The sequence below is a fragment of the Alosa sapidissima genome, chromosome 9 (genome assembly GCF_018492685.1).
Source record: "Alosa sapidissima isolate fAloSap1 chromosome 9, fAloSap1.pri, whole genome shotgun sequence".
In the NCBI taxonomy this organism is placed as follows: domain Eukaryota; kingdom Metazoa; phylum Chordata; class Actinopteri; order Clupeiformes; family Clupeidae; genus Alosa; species Alosa sapidissima.
In genome coordinates this window covers 31,709,046-31,728,933 of record NC_055965.1, presented here as the reverse complement: position 1 = coordinate 31,728,933, position 19,888 = coordinate 31,709,046, and the positions used below count along the sequence as shown (strand labels likewise).

The 19,888-nt window shown below is 38.8% G+C and overlaps 2 protein-coding genes and 1 long non-coding RNA gene across 6 annotated transcripts in view; 2 read left to right on the top strand and 1 right to left on the bottom strand.

The window, feature by feature from the left end:
* The window catches only part of LOC121718803 (gastrula zinc finger protein XlCGF57.1-like), a 29,851-nt gene extending 21,862 nt beyond the window's left edge, over positions 1 to 7,989 (top strand). For 2 of the 4 annotated variants that reach the window (XM_042104031.1, XM_042104029.1), the window contains 2 exons: positions 1,447 to 2,343; positions 6,426 to 7,989. In XM_042104031.1, the coding sequence (XP_041959965.1) occupies positions 1,447 to 2,343; positions 6,426 to 7,311 (1,783 nt within the window). In that variant the 3' untranslated portion in view covers positions 7,312 to 7,989. Of the gene's footprint in view, positions 1 to 1,106; positions 2,344 to 6,425 lie in introns of all 4 variants that reach the window. The other 2 variants (XM_042104030.1, XM_042104033.1) reach the window with 2 other exon arrangements.
* LOC121718880 (gastrula zinc finger protein XlCGF57.1-like) overlaps positions 1 to 19,669 on the top strand; it is a 168,201-nt gene extending 148,532 nt beyond the window's left edge. Inside the window, exon 3 of the mRNA XM_042104262.1 lies at positions 17,643 to 19,669. Within this exon, the coding sequence (XP_041960196.1) occupies positions 17,643 to 19,129 (1,487 nt within the window). The 3' untranslated portion in view covers positions 19,130 to 19,669. The remainder of the gene's footprint in view (positions 1 to 17,642) is intronic.
* LOC121719105 lies at positions 2,860 to 6,971 on the bottom strand. The gene is made up of 3 exons (XR_006034167.1): positions 6,926 to 6,971; positions 6,817 to 6,841; positions 2,860 to 2,903 (listed from the first exon to the last, which is right to left on the bottom strand). It is a non-coding gene; the product is annotated as an uncharacterized LOC121719105 (long non-coding RNA).
* Positions 19,670 to 19,888: the final 219 nt, after the last annotated feature.

Genomic DNA, 19,888 nt, shown 5'->3' with positions numbered 1-19,888 from the left:
CGTTCATGTAAAGACCAGGACACACCAAGCCGATTATCGGCCGTCGGGCGAGGCCGGGGACTCCAGTCTGTTTGGTGTGTCCCTGGTGCGTCCGTAAGCGTTCATTTTGGCAGTCGGCCTCAATGACCAATCTGATTGGGGGAGTGCTAGCTAGCCCTTGACCAAATATTATCTCGGATTAGTATGACCATTAGCCCTACATTCAGCGATGAAAGATTACTTGGTCAGTCTTTGCCTTTTACTACTTCCTCGGCTCCAAAACAAATGTGCTGTGTTCAGGGGAAGCAGGATATTTTCTGTGAAATAACTGCAATAACATAATTATGAGTTGCAAGACATGTACTTTTTTATTTTCATATCTTGGCTTTTTTCTTACATTATTTTAGTATTATTTTTTGATAATGTCCTTTATTAGTTTTTTGTCTATTTGCCCAAGTTGTTCATAGCAAGATGGCACTGATTGTAGAAAGAAATGATCATAACCATTGTAAACTTGAATTGTTGCTAAATAAAATATACTGATGTGATTCTTTTAATGATATTCCACAGAGGAGTCATTCACTGAGTAATTATTTTATCATGAAATATAAACCCATTACGTACATAGTTACTCCCATAGATACAGAAACTGCACTACCTCTAAAGGTCTATGGGGGAATAGACTTGGCTCTTTTTTTTTTGTATATTATATTATACAAAACGAATGGGAGAGAGAGTCTGGGTGGGATCTGGAAAGGACCACATGGCGGAAATCAAACCCGGGTTGCCGGCGTACGGTGCAGGTGTCCCAGCCAGTCACACTACAACCGCACTAACGGCTCATACACACAGTTGCGTTCCGTCAACGCATGCCAGTGGGTGTTCCCGACGGTAGCTATGCAAATGACTTGAAGTATAAACGTAATTTGATTGGCTGGTGCCGTCCGTTAATTGGCTTGATAAACTTTCAGAGTTAATAGTCCTACCGTATGTCTGTAGGGACCCCATCTATGCTACTATCGAAGTGTAAAGCTATTTTGAGACAGTTAAATAAATCATACGTGATAAAATGTAACCAATTTACAAACATCTATCGTCATTCTAAGGGCATGTGGTTACTCTTCCAGGTGTATCTGAACACCCACATGTAACACGACAGAAGATCCATGGACTGAATGATGAACTCAACCTGCAGCTCAAAGGAAGGCTGCACCACTGCTCAATCTGCAGGAAGAGTTTCACAACCCTCACTAAACTTGAGAAACACCAGCGAACACACTCAGTTAGGGTGAACGAAAAGGAGTCTCGGAAAATGCCACATAAATATGCTCATTGTGGAAAAGCATTTACAACACCCTCACTACTCAACCACTGCATGCTTGCACATTCTGGAGAAAAGCCTCATGAATGTGTCCAGTGTGGAAAATGTTTTTCATGCAGTTCAGCTCTTAAAACCCACATGTTCATACACACTGGAGAGAAGCCTCATAAATGTACCCAGTGTGGAAAAGCTTTTTCACAAATTTCAAATCTTAACATACACATGCTAATACACACTGGAGAGAAGCCTCATAAATGTCAACATTGTGAAAGAGGTTTTGGAAAACGTTCAAATCTTAAAACCCATATGCTAACTCACACTGGAGAGAAGCCTCATAAATGTCTCCATTGTGAAAGCAGTTTTGGACAACGTTCACATCTTAAAACCCATATGCTAACTCACACTGGAGAGAAGCCCCATAAATGTGTCCAGTGTGGAAAAGGATTTCCTCACCCTGCAAATCTTAAAACCCATATGCTAACTCACACTGGAGAGAAGCCTCATAAATGTGTTCAGTGTGGAAAAGCATTTCCTCACCCTGCAAAACTTAAAATTCATATGCTAACTCACACTGGAGAGAAGCCTCATAAATGTGTACAGTGTGGAAAAGCATTTCCGCACCCTTCAAAGCTGGAAACCCATATGGTAACTCACACAGGAGAGAAGCCTCATGAATGTGTCCAGTGTGGGAAAATGTATTCATTCATGTCTAATCTTAAACGCCATATGCTAATACACACTGGAGAGAAGCCTCATAAATGTGTCCAGTGTGGGAAACCGTTTTCAACAATGTGTAGTCTTAAACGCCATATGCTAGTACACACTGGAGAGAAGCCTCATAAATGTAACCAGTGTGGAAAAGTATTTAGACACCTCCAATCTCTCCAACATCATTTTCTAATACATACGGGAGAGAAGCCTCATAAATGTGTTTATTGCAGAAAAGTATTCAGAACATCCAAAAACCTTAGATGCCACATACTTACACATACTGACAAGAGTCTTCATAAATGTGTCCAGTGTGGAAAAGGTTTTTCACTCAGGTCAAGTCTTTCACGCCACATGCTTGTACACAAAGGAGAGGAGCCTAATAAAGGAATGAAGCCACCTAGTGGAGAGAAATCTCATGAATGTACCCAGTGTGGAAAAGGGTTTAGATTGGCTGGAAACCTTAAAATTCACATGCTAGTACACACAGGAGAGAGGCATCATAATTGTTCCCAGTGTGGAAAATCATTTAGAACATCCCAAGATCTTCAACGTCACAAGTTTACACATACTGGAGAAAAGCCTCATGAATGTGTCCAGTGTGGAAAACGTTTTTCATTCAGTTCAACTCTTAAAAAACACATGCTAATACACACTGGAGAGAAGCCTCATAAATGTACCCAGTGTGGAAAAGCTTTTTCACAAATTTCAAATCTTAACATGCACATGCTAATACACACTGGAGAGAAGCCTCATAAATGTCTCCATTGTGAAAGAGGTTTTAGAAAACGTTCAAATCTTAAAACCCATATGCTAACTCACACTGGAGAGAAACCTCAAATGTGTTCAGTGTGGAAAAGCGTTTCCTCACCCTGCAAATCTTAAAACCCATATGCTAACTCACACTGGTGAGAAGCTTTATGAATGTGTCCAGTGTGGGAAAATGTATTCATTAATGTCTAGTCTTAAACGCCATATGCTAATACATACTGGAGAGAAGCCTCATAAATGTAACCAGTGTGGGAAAGTATTTAGACACCTCAAATCTCTCCAAAATCATGTTCTAATACATACAGGAGAGAAGTCTCAAATGTGTTTATTGCAGAAAAGTATTCAGAACATCCAAAAACCTTAGATGCCACATACTTACACATACTGACAAGAGTCTTCTTGTGTCCAGTGTGGAAAAGATTTTTTAGCAATATCTAGTCTTAAACGCCATATGCTAGCACACACTTGAAGAGATGATTGTGGAGGTGGTGAATATGTTCAAAGTCAAAATGGTGAAGTAAAAATGGCTTTGAATTGAAAAATACTGGAATGAATCAATTGATTTAATTAATTTCAATAGGGTTTGGTTAAAACAACATTGATATGGTGAGAAAATGACCATTCTGAATAAATTATAATCTATAGATGATGTACAATGAGTTTTTATGTCAATCAGTGGCCACTGGCTAGTTTATTTTATTTTGAAAATGATTAGAAAAGTTGACCATTTTGAAGCAGAATTTGTATTTTCTTTTTTCTATTTGTCTTTGTCATGAACATTAAGACTGCACATAGGCCTATGCCTATTGATACAATATTTGATTGATACAGCTTTTTCCTTTTCTTCTTTATTATTGTCACATAGGCCTGTCAGTCATGATGATTGGCACCCTTGGGTGCCCTGCTTAGGCGGGTGCTGAATGAATGGTCATGTGATATGGGCCACACTCTTCCTGTTACCCACATGCCTGACACAGATCACACCCACAGATCCAGGGTGATCGAAACGTTGCTATGTTTTTAAAGTAATAAAGTTGATATTTTTGGAGCAATTGCAGTGTGCAGACCACACTTCTTCCACATTTTAAAGCAGAAGACCAATGAGACAAAATGCAAGACGACGCAACGGATCCACAATCCAGTTCGGCAACGGATGACGTAAGCCCATGTAAAGTGAACGGGATGCGTCTCCAGCACTGCAACGCACGCAGCTGTGCGTATGAGCTGTAACAGTTCTGAAACTGATAGTTCCATTCCTTGATTGTGATTGGCTGAATCACGTTCAATGCCGTTGTAAAATGCAGCACAAACATACACCTTGACTGCATTTTGTTTTACTGCACTACCATAACTTGATACAAAAGTTAATATAGCTGCGTCTCAACAAATTCTTGGAAACCATTCATATAGAGGAAATATATTACTTGGCGGATGAATGAGTATCTATGAATAAATACATTTCTCGTCGCTGTGCCTTTACTTTATAAAACTTTGCCAGGTATTTATAGTAACGTTTTAGAAAAGCAATAAGCCACTCGAGTCTGTAGGTTACATTAATTTTACAACAGCTAAGGGAGGTTTTAGGCCAGGGGTCTCAAAATCCAGCCCGCGACCTATGTCAAAATAGTAATGTAATTCGGCCCTTGAGGTTATTTTTAATTGCGTCAAACAACGATACTGATTAAAACAGACGATAAATCCATGTATGGTGACAAATCTCATTTGTACTCTCCTCCACTATTTGCTAGACATCCAGAGCTTGATTCAAACCCAAAATCACTGCACAAAGTTTTCAGGAAATACTATTACACGCGAGAAACATGAAGACGTGCATTTGTTCGTAATGACGCAGAAGCGATCCAGGCCATAGTTTTGCACAAATTGAAGAAGAAATAGGCCTACACTAAATGTTGAAAAACGTTCACGTGTGATGAAGTCTTGGTAGGCTATGTTATTCACCTATTCTGATTCTGAAGGAGATATTATCTGCCTTTTGGAGGTTATGATCGATCGTCTATTGACAGTGATCACGGTGCGTCTGTGAATGGTGGTGCGTCTTTGCGTGTATACGATGGTGTCCACTAAGCATACCATGCTTATTTCGACCCTCTGCCCAACATAGCTTGGAGGTTGCAGTGGTAATTGGGATGATGGTGTCCGTTATGGATGTGGTACAGACAGCAGAGGTAGTAGAAATAGGGCTCTGAAGAACTACAAAGTCACCTATAGGAAGGATAGGATAGGAAAGATAGGAACTGATTTGACCAGGAGGCACTTTATTGTAGGCCTTGTGGTTATAGGCTAGTAATAGTTTAGTAATAGTATACATCTTAGGCCTACTGTTTTCTTGTTCATTTGTTATGTAATATGACAAAAAAGAAAGTAAACCTGCTCAAATATGTTCAACATCCAGTATTTACTGAAAGGTGCATAATTTGAGGTGCTTGCCATCCAGTGGCAAATTAGATGGGTAAATTTACCCCCTTCATAAACTTTTGTTTATACTCAAATTTTTTTACATTTACAGTAGGTCTTTATCTCTGACAACTTTCAAGTCATGGCCTTTTGAAATTTTGATATAAAAATCCAATGGTGTTACTTTCTTAACCCTGACGCCTAGTTTGCCAGGTTTAAAAAAGTTATAAGAGGAAAATATTTTTATTTGGTGTGAATCGCACACATAGGCTTATCTGTTTTTATGTTTTTTTGTTTGTTTTTATAATTTGTATAATATTTAGTTTATCGTTATTTTATTCATAAGCTAAGTTTGCTAGCACAGGTGTCTAAAAATAGACAAAAAGACTTGCACTTTCAGTTTGTAGTTTTGTGTTTGAAAATACAGTATTTGAGAAAAACATTGCATTTTAGGAAATAGCGGTTCTTTTTTTGTATTATTATTCTTTAACACTGACATGGCCCTCCAATCAGATGACATTAGCCAAAGTGGCCCCCAGCTCATTTGAGTTTGAGACCCCTGTCTTAGGCACTCCAACAGTGCGTCGTCCCTAACAATGACCCTATTAGTTGCTGTAAAATCAGTGTAACCAATCATGAAATCCGGATGCGCTTCCTTCAGCCAGATCTGTTCAATGCTGGAAGAAGTCGAACACGCCAACTGATTTTGACGCTATTGAAACACAAAGTTAGGCAATGCTTCCTTGAGAAACAACCCTTGTTATGGCCTTTCTGTAAACGTTCAGAGTTAATAGTCCGACCGTATGTCTGTAGGAGTGTAAAGCTATTTGAGTCAGTTAAATAAATAAAACTTAGCAATTTACAAACATCTATCGTCATTCTAAGTCCATGTGGTTACTCTTCCAGGTGTATCTGAACACCCACATGTAACACGACTGAAGATCCTTGGACAGAGTGATGAACTCAACCTGCAGCTCAAAGGAAGGCTGCACCACTGCTCAGTCTGCAGGAAGAGTTTCACAACCCTCACTAAACTTGAGAAACACCAGCGAACACACTCAGTTAGGGTGAACGAAAAGGAGAAAAAGGAGAAGTCTCGGAAAAAAACACATAAATATTCTCATTGTGGAAAAGCATTCACAACACCCTCACTAGTCGACCACTGCATGCTTACACAGACAGGAGAGGAGCCTCATAAATGTTTCCAGTGTGGAAAAGGTTTTTCACACAGGTCAAGTCTTTCACGCCACATGCTTGTACACAAAGGAGAGGAGCCTAATAAAGGAATGAAGCCACCTAGTGGAGAGAAATCTCATGAATGTACCCAGTGTGGAAAAGGTTTTAGATTGGCTGGAAACCTTAAAATTCACATGCTAGTACACACTGGAGAAAGCCATCATAATTGTTCCCAGTGTGGAAAATCATTTAGAACATCCCAAGATCTTCAACGTCACAAGTTTACACATACTGGAGAAAAGCCTCATGAATGTGTCCAGTGTGGAAAACGTTTTTCATTCAGTTCAACTCTTAAAAAACACATGCTAATACACACTGGAGAGAAGCCTCACAAATGTACCCAGTGTGGAAAAGCTTTTTCACAAATTTCAAATCTTAATATACACATGCTAATACACACTGGAGAGAAGCCTCATAAATGTCTCCATTGTGAAAGAGGTTTTGGAAAACGTTCAAATCTTAAAACCCATATGCTAACTCACACTGGAGAGAAACCTCATAAATGTGTTCAGTGTGGAAAAGCATTTCCTCACCTTGCAAATCTTAAAATCCATATTTTAACTCACACTGGAGAGAAGCCTCATGAATGTGTCCAGTGTGGGAAAATGTATTCATTAATGTCTAGTCTTAAACGCCACATGCTAATACACACTGGAGAGAAGCCTCATAAATGTCTCCAGTGTGGGAAACCGTTTTCAACAATGTGTAGTCTTAAACGCCATATGCTAGTACACACTGGAGAGAAGCCTCATAAATGTAACCAGTGTGGGAAAGTATTTAGATACCTCCAATCTCTCCAACATCATTTTCCAATACATATGGGAGAGAAGCCTCAAATGTGTTTATTGCAGAAAAGTATTCAGAACATCCAAAAACCTTAGATGCCACATACTTACACATACTGACAAGAGTCTTCTTAAATGTGTCCAGTGCGGAAAAGATTTTTTAGCAATATCTAGTCTCAAATGCCATATGCTAGCACACACTTGAAGAGATGATTGTGGAGGTGGTGAATATGTTCAAAGTCACAATGGTGAAGTAAAAATGGCTTTGAATTGAAAAATACTGGAATGAATCAATTGATTTAATTAATTTCAATAGGGTTTGGTTAAAACAACATTGATATGGTGAGAAAATGACCATTCTGAATAAATTATAATCTATAGATGATGTACAATGAGTTTCATGTCAATCAGTGGCCACTGGCTAGTTTATTTTATATTGAAAATTATTAGAAAAGTTGACCATTTTGAAGCAGAATTTGTATTTTCTTTTTTCTATTTGTCTTTGTCATGAACATTAAGACTGCACATAGGCCTATGCCTATTGATACAATATTTGATTGATACAGCTTTTTCCTTTTCTTCTTTATTATTGACACATAGGCCTGTCAGTCATGATGATTGGCACCCTTGGGTGCCCTGCTTAGGCGGGTGCTGAATGAATGGTCATGTGATATGGGCCACACTCTTCCTGTTACCCACATGCCTGACGAAGATCCAGGGTGATCGAAACGTTGCTATGTTTTTAAAGTAATAAAGTTTATATTTTTGGAGCAATTGCAGTGTGCAGACCACACTTCTTCCACATTTTAAAGCAGAAGACCAATGAGACAAAATGCAACGCGACGCAACGGATCCACAATCCAGTTCGGCAACGGATGACGTAAGCCCATGTAAAGTGAACGGGATGCGTCTCCAGCACTGCAACGCACGCAACTGTGCGTATGAGCTGTAACAGTTCTGAAACTGATAGTTCCATTCCTTGATTGTGATTGGCTGAATCACGTTCAATGTCGTTGTAAAATTCAGCACAAACATACACCTTGACTGCATTTTGTTTGATGTTACTGCGCTACCATAACTTAATACAAAAGTTAAAGTAGCTGTGTCTCAACGAATTCTTGGAAATCATTCAGATAGAGGAAATATATTACTTGGCGGACGAATGATTATCTATGAATAAATATATGAATTTCTCGTCGCTTTGCCGTTACTCTATAAAACTTTGCCAGGTATTTATAGTAACAGTTTTAGAAAAGCAATAAGCCACTCGAGTCCGTAGGTTACATTCATTTTACAACAGCTAAGGGAGCTTTTAAGCCAGGGGTCTCAAACTCCGGCCTGTGACCTATGTCAAAATAGTAATGTAATTTGGCCCTTGAGGGTATTTTTAATTGTGTCAAACAACGATATTGATTAAAACAGATGATAAATCCAAGTATGGTGACAAATCTCATTTGAACTCTCCTCCACTATTTGCTAGACATCCAGAGCTTGATTCAAACCCAAAATCCCTGCACAAAGTTTTCAGGAAATACTATTACACGCGAGAAACACAAAGACGTCCATTTGTTCGTAATGACGCGGAAGCGATGCAGGCCATAGTTTTGCACAAATTGAAGCAGAAATAGGCCTACACCAAATGTTGAAAAACGTTCATGTGTGATGAAGTCTTAGGTAGGCTATGTTATTCACCTATTCTGATTCTGAAGGAGATATTATCTGACTTTTGGAGGTTATGATCGATCGTCTATTGACAGTGATCACGGTGCGTCTGTGAATGGAGGTGCGTCTTTGCGTGTATACGACGGTGTCCACTAAGCATATCATGCTTATTTAGACCCTCTGCCCAACATAGCTTGGAGGTTGCAGTGGTAATCGTGATGATAGTGTCCGTAATGGACGTGGTAGAGACAGCAGAGGTAGTAAAAATAGGGCTCTGAAGAACTACAAAGTCACCTATAGGAAGGATAGGATAGGAACGATAGGAATTGATTTGACCAGGAGGCATTTTATTGTAGGCCTTGTGGTTATAGGCTACTAATAGTTTACTATTGTTGGTATACATCTTAGGCCTACTGTTTTCTTGTTCATTTGTTATGTAATATGACAAAAAAGAATGTAAACCTGCTCAAATATGTTTAACATCCAGTATTTACTGAAAGGTGCATAATTTGAGGTGCTTGCCATCCAGTGACAAATTAGAAGGGTAAATTTACTCCCTTCATAAACTTTTGTTTATACTCAAAAAATGTTACATTTACAGTAGGTCTTTATCTCTGACCACTTTCAAGTCATGGCCTTTTGAAATTTTGATATAAAAATCCAATGGTGTTGCTTTCTTAACCCTGAAGCCTAGTTTGCCATGTTTAAAAAAGTTATGAGGAAAATATTTTTATTTGGTGTGAAACGCACACATAGGCTTACCTGTTTTTATGTTTTTTGTTTGTTTTTATAATTTGTATAATATTTATTTTCTCATTATTTTATTCATAAGCTAAGGTTGCTAGCACAGGTGTCTAAAAATAGACAAAAAGACTTGCACTTTCAGTTTGTAGTTTTGTGTTTGAAAATACAGTATTTGAGAAAAACATTGCATTTTAGGAAATAGCCGTTTTTTTTTTTATTTTTTTTATTATTATTCTTTAACACTGACATGGCCCTCCAATCAGATGACATTGTCCAAAGTGGCCCCCAGCTCATTTGAGTTTGAGACTCCTGTCTTAGGCACTCCAACAGTGTGTCGTCCCTAACAATGACTCTATTAGTTGCTGTAAAATCAGTGTAACCAATCATGAAATCCGGATGCGCTTCCTTCAGCCAGATCTGTACAATGCTGGAAGAAGTCGAACACACCAACTGATTTGACGCTATCGAAACACAAAGTTAGGCAATGCGCTTCCTTCAGAAGCAACCCTTGTTATGGCCTTTCTGTAAACTTTCAGGGTAAATAGTCCTACCGTATGTCTGTAGGGACCCCATCTATGCTACCATCGAAGTGTAAAGCTATTTTGAGACAGTTAAATAAATCATACGTGATAAAACTTAACTAATTTACAAACATCTATCGTCATTCTAAGTCCATGTGGTTACTCTTCCAGGTGTATCTGAACACCCACATGTAACACGACTGAAGATCCATGGACAGAGTGATGAACTCACCCTGCAACTGAAAGGAGGTCTGCACCACTGCTCAGTCTGCAGGAGGAGTTTCACGACCCTCACTAAACTTGAGAAACACCAGCGAACACACTCAGTTAGGGTGAACGAAAAGGAGAAGTCTCGGAAAATGCCACATAAATATTCTCATTGTGGAAAAGCATTCACAACACCCTCACTAGTCAACCACTGCATGCTTACACAGACAGGAGAGAAGCCTCATAAATGTTCCCAGTGTGGAAAAGGTTTTTCACACAGGTCAAGTCTTTCACGCCACATGCTTGTACACAAAGGAGAGGAGCCTAATAAAGGAATGAAGCCACCTAGTGGAGAGAAATCTCATGAATGTACCCAGTGTGGAAAAGGGTTTAGATTGGCTGGAAACCTTAAAATTCACATGGTAATACACACAGGAGAAAGCCATCATAATTGTTCCCAGTGTGGAAAATCATTTAGAACATCCCAAGATCTTCAACGTCACAAGTTTACACATACTGGAGAAAAGCCTCATGAATGTGTCCAGTGTGGAAAACGTTTTTCATTAAGTTCAACTCTTAAAAAACACATGCTAATACACACTGGAGAGAAGCCTCATAAATGTATCCAGTGTGGAAAAGCTTTTTCACAAATTTCAAATCTTAACATACACATGCAAATACACACTGGAGAGAAGCCTCATAAATGTCAACATTGTGAAAGAGGTTTTGGAAAACGTTCAAATCTTAAAACCCATATGCTAACTCACACTGGAGAGAAACCTCATAAATGTGTTCAGTGTGGAAAAGCATTTCCTCACCCTGCAAATCTTAAAACCCATATGCTAACTCACACTGGAGAGAAGCTTCATGAATGTGTCCAGTGTGGGAAAATGTATTCATTAATGTTTAGTCTTAAACGCCATATGCTAATACACACTGGAGAGAAGCCTCATAAATGTGTCCAGTGTGGGGAACCGTTTTCAACAATGTGTAGTCTTAAACGCCATATGCTAGTACACACTGGAGAGAAGCCTCATGAATGTAACCAGTGTGGGAAAGTATTTAGACACCTCCAATCTCTCCAAAATCATTTGCTAATACATACAGGAGAGAAGCCTCATAAATGTGTTTATTGCAGAAAAGTATTCAGAACATCCAAAAACCTTAGATGCCACATACTTACACATACTGACAAGAGTCTTCTTAAATGTGTCTAGTGTGAAAAAAAGATTTTTTAGCAATATCTAGTCTCAAATGCCATATGCTAGCACACACTTGAAGAGATGATTATGGAGGTGGTGAATATGTTCAAAGTCAAAATGGTGAAGTAAAAATGGCTTTGAATTGAAAAATACTGGAATGAATCAATTGATTTAATTAATTTCAATAGGGTTTGGTTAAAACAACATTGATATGGTGAGAAAATGACCATTCTGAATAAATTATAATCTATAGATGATGTACAATGAGTTTCATGTCAATCAGTGGCTACTGGCTAGTTTATTTTACTTATTAGAAAAGTTGACCATTTTGAAGCAGAATTTGTATTTTCTTTTTTCTATTTGTCTTTGTCATGAACATTAAGACTGCACATAGGCCTATGCCTATTGATACAATATTTGATTGATACAGCTTTTTCCTTTTCTTCTTTATTATTGACACATAGGCCTGTCAGTCATGATGATTGGCACCCTTGGGTGCCCTGCTTAGGCGGGTGCTGAATGAATGGTCATGTGATATGGGCCACACTCTTCCTGTTACCCACATGCCTGACAAAGATCCAGGGTGATCGAAACGTTGCTATGTTTTTAAAGTAATAAAGTTGATATTTTTGGAGCAATTGCAGTGTGCAGACCACACTTCTTCCACAATTTAAAGCAGAAGATCAATGAGACAAAATGCAACGTAACGCAACGGACCCACAATCCAGTTCGGCAATGGATGACGTAAGCCCATGTAAAGTGAACGGGATGCGTCTCAAGCACTGCAACGCACGCAACTGTGCGTATGAGCTGTAAAAGTTCTAAAACTGATAGTTCCATTCCTTGATTGTGATTGGCTGAATCACGTTCAATGCCGTTGTATAATGCAGCACAAACATACACCTTGACTGCATTTTGTTTGATGTTACTGCTCTACCATAACTTGATACAAAAGTTAAAGTAGCTGCGTCTCAATGAATTCTTGGAAACCATTCAGATAGAGGCAGGGCCGTTTCAAGGAATTTGGGGGCCCCAAGCAAAATGGACAGTGCAATACTGCAGTTGCATATATATACTGTGCATTAGTTTTGAACATTTGCAAAAACACCACCACTCCAACAGTGTGTCGCCCCTAACAATGACCCTCTTAGCTGTTGTAAAATCAGTGTAACCAATCATGAAATCCGGATGCGCTTCCTTCAGCCAGATCTGTACAATGCTGGAAGAAGTCGAACACGCCAACTGATTTGACGCCATCGAAACACAAAGTTAGGCAATGCGCTTCCTTCAGAAACAACCCTTGTTATGGCCTCTCTGTAAACTTTCAGAGTAAATAGTCCTACCGTATGTCTGTAGGGACCCCATCTATGCTACCATCGAAGTGTAAAGCTATTTTGAGACCGTTAAATAAATCATACGTGATAAAACTAGTGCTGTCAAACGATTACATTTTTTAATCACGATTAATCGCTAGTTAATCATGATTAATCACATATTAAAATTCTATTATTTTGCATTTCTGAACTTTCCAGGAGTCCATATTAACAATAAAGCAATTATTGTGTATCTTGATTGGGATTCAAATGAAAGCAAAGCAAGTTACTTTATTAACTGAACTTTAAGACGTAGGTCTATTTGATTATTTCAAATCAAATTTCAAAAGATGTGCAGCAGACCTGAGGGAACACAATATATTCTTTAGAAATATAGCTAATATAAACTGAAATAAATGCTACCGCAGAAGTGCATGCACAAAATGTAGGCCTACACACATTATAAAGGGCATAACAAACAGAAAATATGAAAATAAGGAACTTTTTAACATAAGTGCATTGCCATTTTATAGGCCTACAGTCTATGTCACTTGCCACCATGGGCGGACTGGCCATCTGGCATACCGGGCATTTTCCCGGTGGGCCGATGCACCTTTTCGGCCGATAGATTAGGCTATATATATAATTTAATTATCTTGACCAACGATCGGCCCAAAGGAAGGACAATCAGCGGCCCATTGGTTACATTTCAATATTGACACTGGACTGATCCAATAACAGCTCACGTCAGGCCCCACCCCTCCCATTTTGGCTCAGAGCCAGGATTATGTGAGCGCATCAAAAGTTAATCGAAGTTGCCTACACGAAATTGCGGCGGGTGCCGGTAGTGACAATTGTGCAAAATAACACCAATTTAGAAGCTTCAAAAATACAAAAAAAGTAGGCTAGCATATGTCAGCAACATGTTATAATAATAATAATAATAATAAGCTTTATTTGTATAGAACCTTTCATACACAGAATGCAGCTCAAAGTGCTTTACATTTGAAGCATGTAACACAATAATAGTCAGTCAGTCATTATCAATCACTTTTCTTCATTGCTGGGGCTGTTTATGATCCACTCAGCAACATATCAAAAATATAGAAAAAGACTGGCAGCCTTAACCCTCTTACCCCCCCCCAACTTGTTGAAGTTTGTTGAGTTTAAACGAGGATGTAAGCAAGCATACAGAGCAAGGGACAGTGAGCAAGTGGAGAGTGCGAGCCTAGTTGAGGCTACATGATAAGAACTCAGTGCTGGAACAGGTAGGCTGTGATATGCAAGCCATGCTGACTATGATGATTATGATGACTTATTAATTGCGATAATGTAATGATATGGTAGCCTAATGATAACATAGTAAGGCCGTGCTGTGATTATAATAACAAATAGCGGAACTTACATTTTCTAAATGAATGATTTGCAAACCCGGACAGCAAAATAGTGTCAAATCAACGTTAATTGTTGGTCATATTGATCAGTTTTCGTCAGACGCCCAAAATTCAACATCAATGGCATGAGTGGTGGTTGGTCTCTCAAAGTAGAGAAGGGTTCTATCTTGGAAGGGTTATCATGGTAAAGAAGGGCTAAAAGACTGTAGACTGACGGAAATGTAGGTTACAAAACATCACGTCATGCACAAGCCAACTAAGCTACAGTATATATAACCTATACGATAGGCTATTGGAAGACACTAAAAATAATTAGTTCATGTAGCTGTACTGTTCCAAAATGTACCAGCAATGTAGGTAGGTAGTATAGCCTACAGGAATAAAATATTTCCAGCAACAGCCCTGTTTGTGTTGTTTCAGTCCTACAGTGATAACTGGTATAAATTACATTAATGTCTTCAGCCATTTTTGGTGCTGCTGTCAATTGTAGCCTATTGAATAATTTGAATGATTAAATGATACTTTGAATTCAAGCAGAAACTCTTCTTTAATAATTGCTTGTTAGCCTACTTGAATATGGAGATCATATGCTCCATGCCTACCTCTGATCAGTCAGACAGATAACCAATGAGGCCTACATCACTTTCAGTGCTCCATGACAGTTGAAAATATATGCATATTTAAGTGTAATGCAAAGATTTTGTATTTAATTAGGTGTGCCCCACCGATTTGAGGGCCACTTGGGCCAAATATGCCAGGGCCAATTTTTGGTCCCAGTCCGCCCCTGCTTGCCACACACATCAATGCCAACGTTTTTAACAGGCAAACACTGGATGAACAATGGATTTTATGGAGCAGAGTCGACCAAATATAACTGAATCGTGATTTACACGGCGGCAAAGTGCGATGCTGGTGTGCGGAGTTGTATTGAAAAGAATGGAATCTAATGTAAATGAATGTCGAAAGCAGAGTGCATCGCAAATACACGGGTTTCCCGTTTACCAACAAAACTAGATGCGCGCGCAGCCGTGAGGCAGAAGACGCTTGGTGGCCGTCCACAACGTTATAAACTTAACCTAAATAGTCGGCTGCTGTAAGCTACAATCAGATTTTTTTGTATACCCCTGTTGTCTCAATGATAATAACATCTCATTTCAGACTATATTTCAAAGTTTGATGTTCATTTGGATTATTAATATAACATCGTATTTTGTCATTTTTGGCAAAGACATGCATTTCGTTAGGGATATTGAACATATTTAACATTCTCTAACCATCGTGATTTCGAATTGGTGCCGTTTTCAGCACAAAAACTCATTTTATTCTTTTGCTCTTTTGCATTGCTCTATGCTGTTCTATGGTGCTTTCTGCCTCTTGGTTGCGCACGCATGTTTTCGTGACGTTCCATAGAAATCCATGTATAGGGAGGGAAAGTAATCTCATCGCCATCTAGTGGTTGCGTTCCTAGAGTTTAGCGGAGGGGATGGGATTTTTTTTTTAGAAAAAATATATCTCGGCGCACATTGGGATCTTAATTTAATGCCTTCCATATGTTAGGCACTGGGGTCACCTCTATTGCTTCAAGTGGTCATACCTTATTTTTAGGATCAGTTGAATTGTTTTGAGTTTTTGTCTAACATGGTGATAACAAACTACAGTTGCATGTGACGTCACAGGTTTGGGCGCTTAATCTCTAACTGATCAATACAGCAATTTGCTTAACTGGCTTACATATTTTTGTAATAACGGAAGGTGATGTAAACCGCGTGGTGATAACCTTTATGTCTGGATAACTGGTGTTGTGCTTCTACTCACATGAAGAGCTGGCAGTAAGTGTTAAGTGGCAATGCTAACCAGGCTAATAAACAAACCATGCTACCGTGAGTAACGTCGAAGGGTAAAGTCACGTGGCTTTTTTGTAGTTCGTTTATGAAACAAAAGGAGCAATTTCGATTTTTTTAAATAAGGCAAAATATGGTCTGACATTTTCACAGTTAGAAGATTATTACTGTATAGACACTGAAAAATATTTTTGGTGGATAAGATCGCTGATTTGGCTTCACAGTATTTTTAAAAAAAATAGGTCTATGGGACTTAACATTGGAGCTGCTCTTCGATAGGAACGCAACCACTTGGGGCGCTGGTTTTCACTTTCCCTCCCTATAGTAGCAGCCAAAGAAGAATGTTGATAACAGAACAAGTGACGGTGAAAAAATCTTTAGCGACACACAACTAATGCGTCAGCCTAGGCTACTACTCTTTGGCCGGCTCGTAAGCCCAACCAAGTGTGTGCAGCATGCCTTTATGTAGCCTACTAACGGCGCATCATCATAAAGATACATTTAATCTGCATCACGCCCCATTTTAGCGGACAACATGTTAACATTATATCATTGATTCCAATGGGAAAGACAGCTAGTAATCACACGTTGACATTACATCTAGTTATTAATTCACAGGACATTCAATCATTTTACTAACACGGCAGTTATGAAGAATTATGTTTATGTAACTTACTCATGTCGAAACTATGTACATTACCAACTTAATTCGTTTGCAATACCCCATGTATTGTACGCATTTTGCATGTAGCTACACTTACCATATCGATAATATCCCATGCATGCAAAACGGTTAGCTTGCTAGCTAGATAACTGTGGAACTTCAGTATAACATAGCCAATTATCTCACCTAGTTGTAGGAAATAGGCTACATTCATATTACAAGTGATAGAATGAATGTGTGACTTATGTTTAGTTGATGTTATGACATGTAAAGTTAAGCTTGCTGAACTTAATTATAGTCAGCCACGGGCAGTTTGACTGTGCCTATCGATACATTCGTGACACACCTGTTAGTAAACTGGAAAGAGCAAAACATAGGAACATGGTCACATTAATCCCATAAACACACAGATAACTCTTACACCAACCTTATTTTGTGCCTTTTATTCACGTTTGTTTCCAGATTTAGTAAGTATACTATAAGCCCTTTTCCCTCCCCACTTTGATGCAGTATAAGGTTCCATTATATCAGTCATCTTTCCCCTAAAAGGGGGCGTGTACGTGCAGCACATACAACGTTCCATTCCATTAGTCAGTATTGTTTAGTTTCCGGTCTAGCTAGATCCAGTGTGGTGTTGTAGTTGTTCTAACGTTACTAGTTGTTGCAACAGCATGTGAAAAACTACAATGTTTATTACACCAAAAAGAATGTTAATCTTGTGATTTAAAAAATTGACGCCGTTAAAATAGGTTTACGTTAACGCCGTTAATAACGCTTTTAACTGAAAGCACTAGATTAAAACTTTTAACTGAAAGCACTAGATAAAACCAATTTACAAACATCTATCGTCATTCTAAGTGCATGTGGTTACTCTTCCAGATGTATCTGAACACCCACATGTAACACAGAAGATCCATGGACTGAATGATGAACTCAACCTGCAACTCAAAGGAAGGCTGCACCACTGCACAGTCTGCAGGAGGAGTTTCACGACCCTCACTAAACTTGAGAAACACCAGCGAACACACTCAGTTAGGGTGAACGAAAAGGAGAAAAAGGAGAAGTCTCGGAAAATGCCACATAAATATTGTCATTGTGGAAAAGCATTCACAACACCCTCACTAGTCAACCACTGCATGCTTACACATACGGGAGAGAAGCCTCATAAATGTTCCCACTGTGGAAAAGGTTTTTCACACAGGTCAAGTCTTTCACGCCACATGCTTGTACACAAAGGAGAGGAGCCTAATAAAGGAATGAAGCCACCTAGTGGAGAGAAATCTCATGAATGTACCCAGTGTGGAAAAGGTTTTAGATTGGCTGGAAACCTTAAAATTCACATGCTAGTACACACAGGAGAGAGGCATCATAATTGTTCCCAGTGTGGAAAATCATTTAGAACATCCCAAGATCTTCAACGTCACAAGTTTACACATACTGGAGAAAAGCCTCATGAATGTGTCCAGTGTGGAAAATGGTTTTCATACAGTTCAACTCTTAAAACCCACATGTTCATACACACTGGAGAGAAGCCTCATAAATGTACCCAGTGTGGAAAAGCTTTTTCACAAATTTCAAATCTTAAAATCCACATGCTAACACACACTGGAGAGAAGCCTCATAAATGTCTCCATTGTGGAAAAGGTTTTAGAAAACGTTCCAATCTTAAAAGCCACGTGCTAAGACACACTGGAGAGAAGCCTCATACATGTAACCAGTGTGGAAAAGTATTTACACAAATGGAAACCCTTAAAACCCATATGATAACACACACTAGAGAGAAGCCTCATAAATGTGTTCAGTGTGGAAAAGCATTTCCTCGCCCTTCAAAGCTTAAAACTCATATGCTAACTCACACTGGAGAGAAACCTCATACATGTGTTCAGTGTGGAAAAGCTTTTCCGCACTCTACAAATCTTAAAACCCATATGCTAACTCACACTGGAGAGAAGCCTCATAAATGTGTTCAGTGTGGAAAAGCTTTTCTGCACTCTACAAATCTTAAAACCCATATGCTAACTCACACTGGAGAGAAGCCTCATGAATGTGTCCAATGTGGGAAAACGTTTTCAACAATGTCTAGTCTTAAACGCCATATGCTAGTACACACTGGAGAGAAGTCTCATAAGTGTAACCAGTGTGGGAAAGTATTTACACACCTCCAAACTCTCCAAAATCATTTTTTAATACATACGGGAGAGAAGCCTCATAAATGTGTTTATTGCGGAAAAGTATTCAGAACATCCCCAAACCTTAGATGTCACATACGTACACATATTGACAAGAGTCTTCATAAATGTGTCCAGTGTGGAAAAGATTTTTTAGCAATATCTAGTCTTAAACGCCATATGCTAGCGCACACTTGAAGAGATGATTGTGGAGGTGGTGAATATGTTCAAAGTCAAAATGGTAAAGTAAAAATGGCTTTGAATTGAAAAATACTGGAATGAATCAATTGATTTAATTAATTTAAATGGGATTTGGTTAAAACAACATTTATATGGTGAGAAAATGACCATTCTGAATAAATTATAATCTATAGATGATGTACAATGAGTTTCATGTCAATCAGTGGCCACTGGCTAGTTTATTTTATATTGAAAATTATTAGAAAAGTTGACCATTTTGAAGCAGAATTTGTATTTTCTTTTTTCTATTTGTCTTTGTCATGAACATTAAGACTGCACATAGGCCTATGCCTATTGATACAATATTTGATTGATACAGCTTTTTCCTTTTCTTCTTTATTATTGACACATAGGCCTGTCAGTCATGATGATTGGCACCCTTGGGTGCTGAATGAATGGTCATGTGATATGGGCCACACTCTTCCTGTTACCCACATGCCTGACAAAGATCCAGGGTGATCGAAACGTTGCTATGTTTTTAAAGTAATAAAGTTTATATTTTGGAGCAATTGCAGTGTGCAGACCACACTTCTTCCACATTTTAAAGCAGAAGACCAATGAGACAAAATGCAAGACGACGCAACGGACCCACAATCCAGTTCGGCAACGGATGACGTAAGCCCATGTAAAGTGAACGGGATGCGTCTCCTGCATTGCAACGCACGCAACTGTGCGTATGAGCTGTAACAGTTCTGAAACTGATAGTTCCATTCCTTG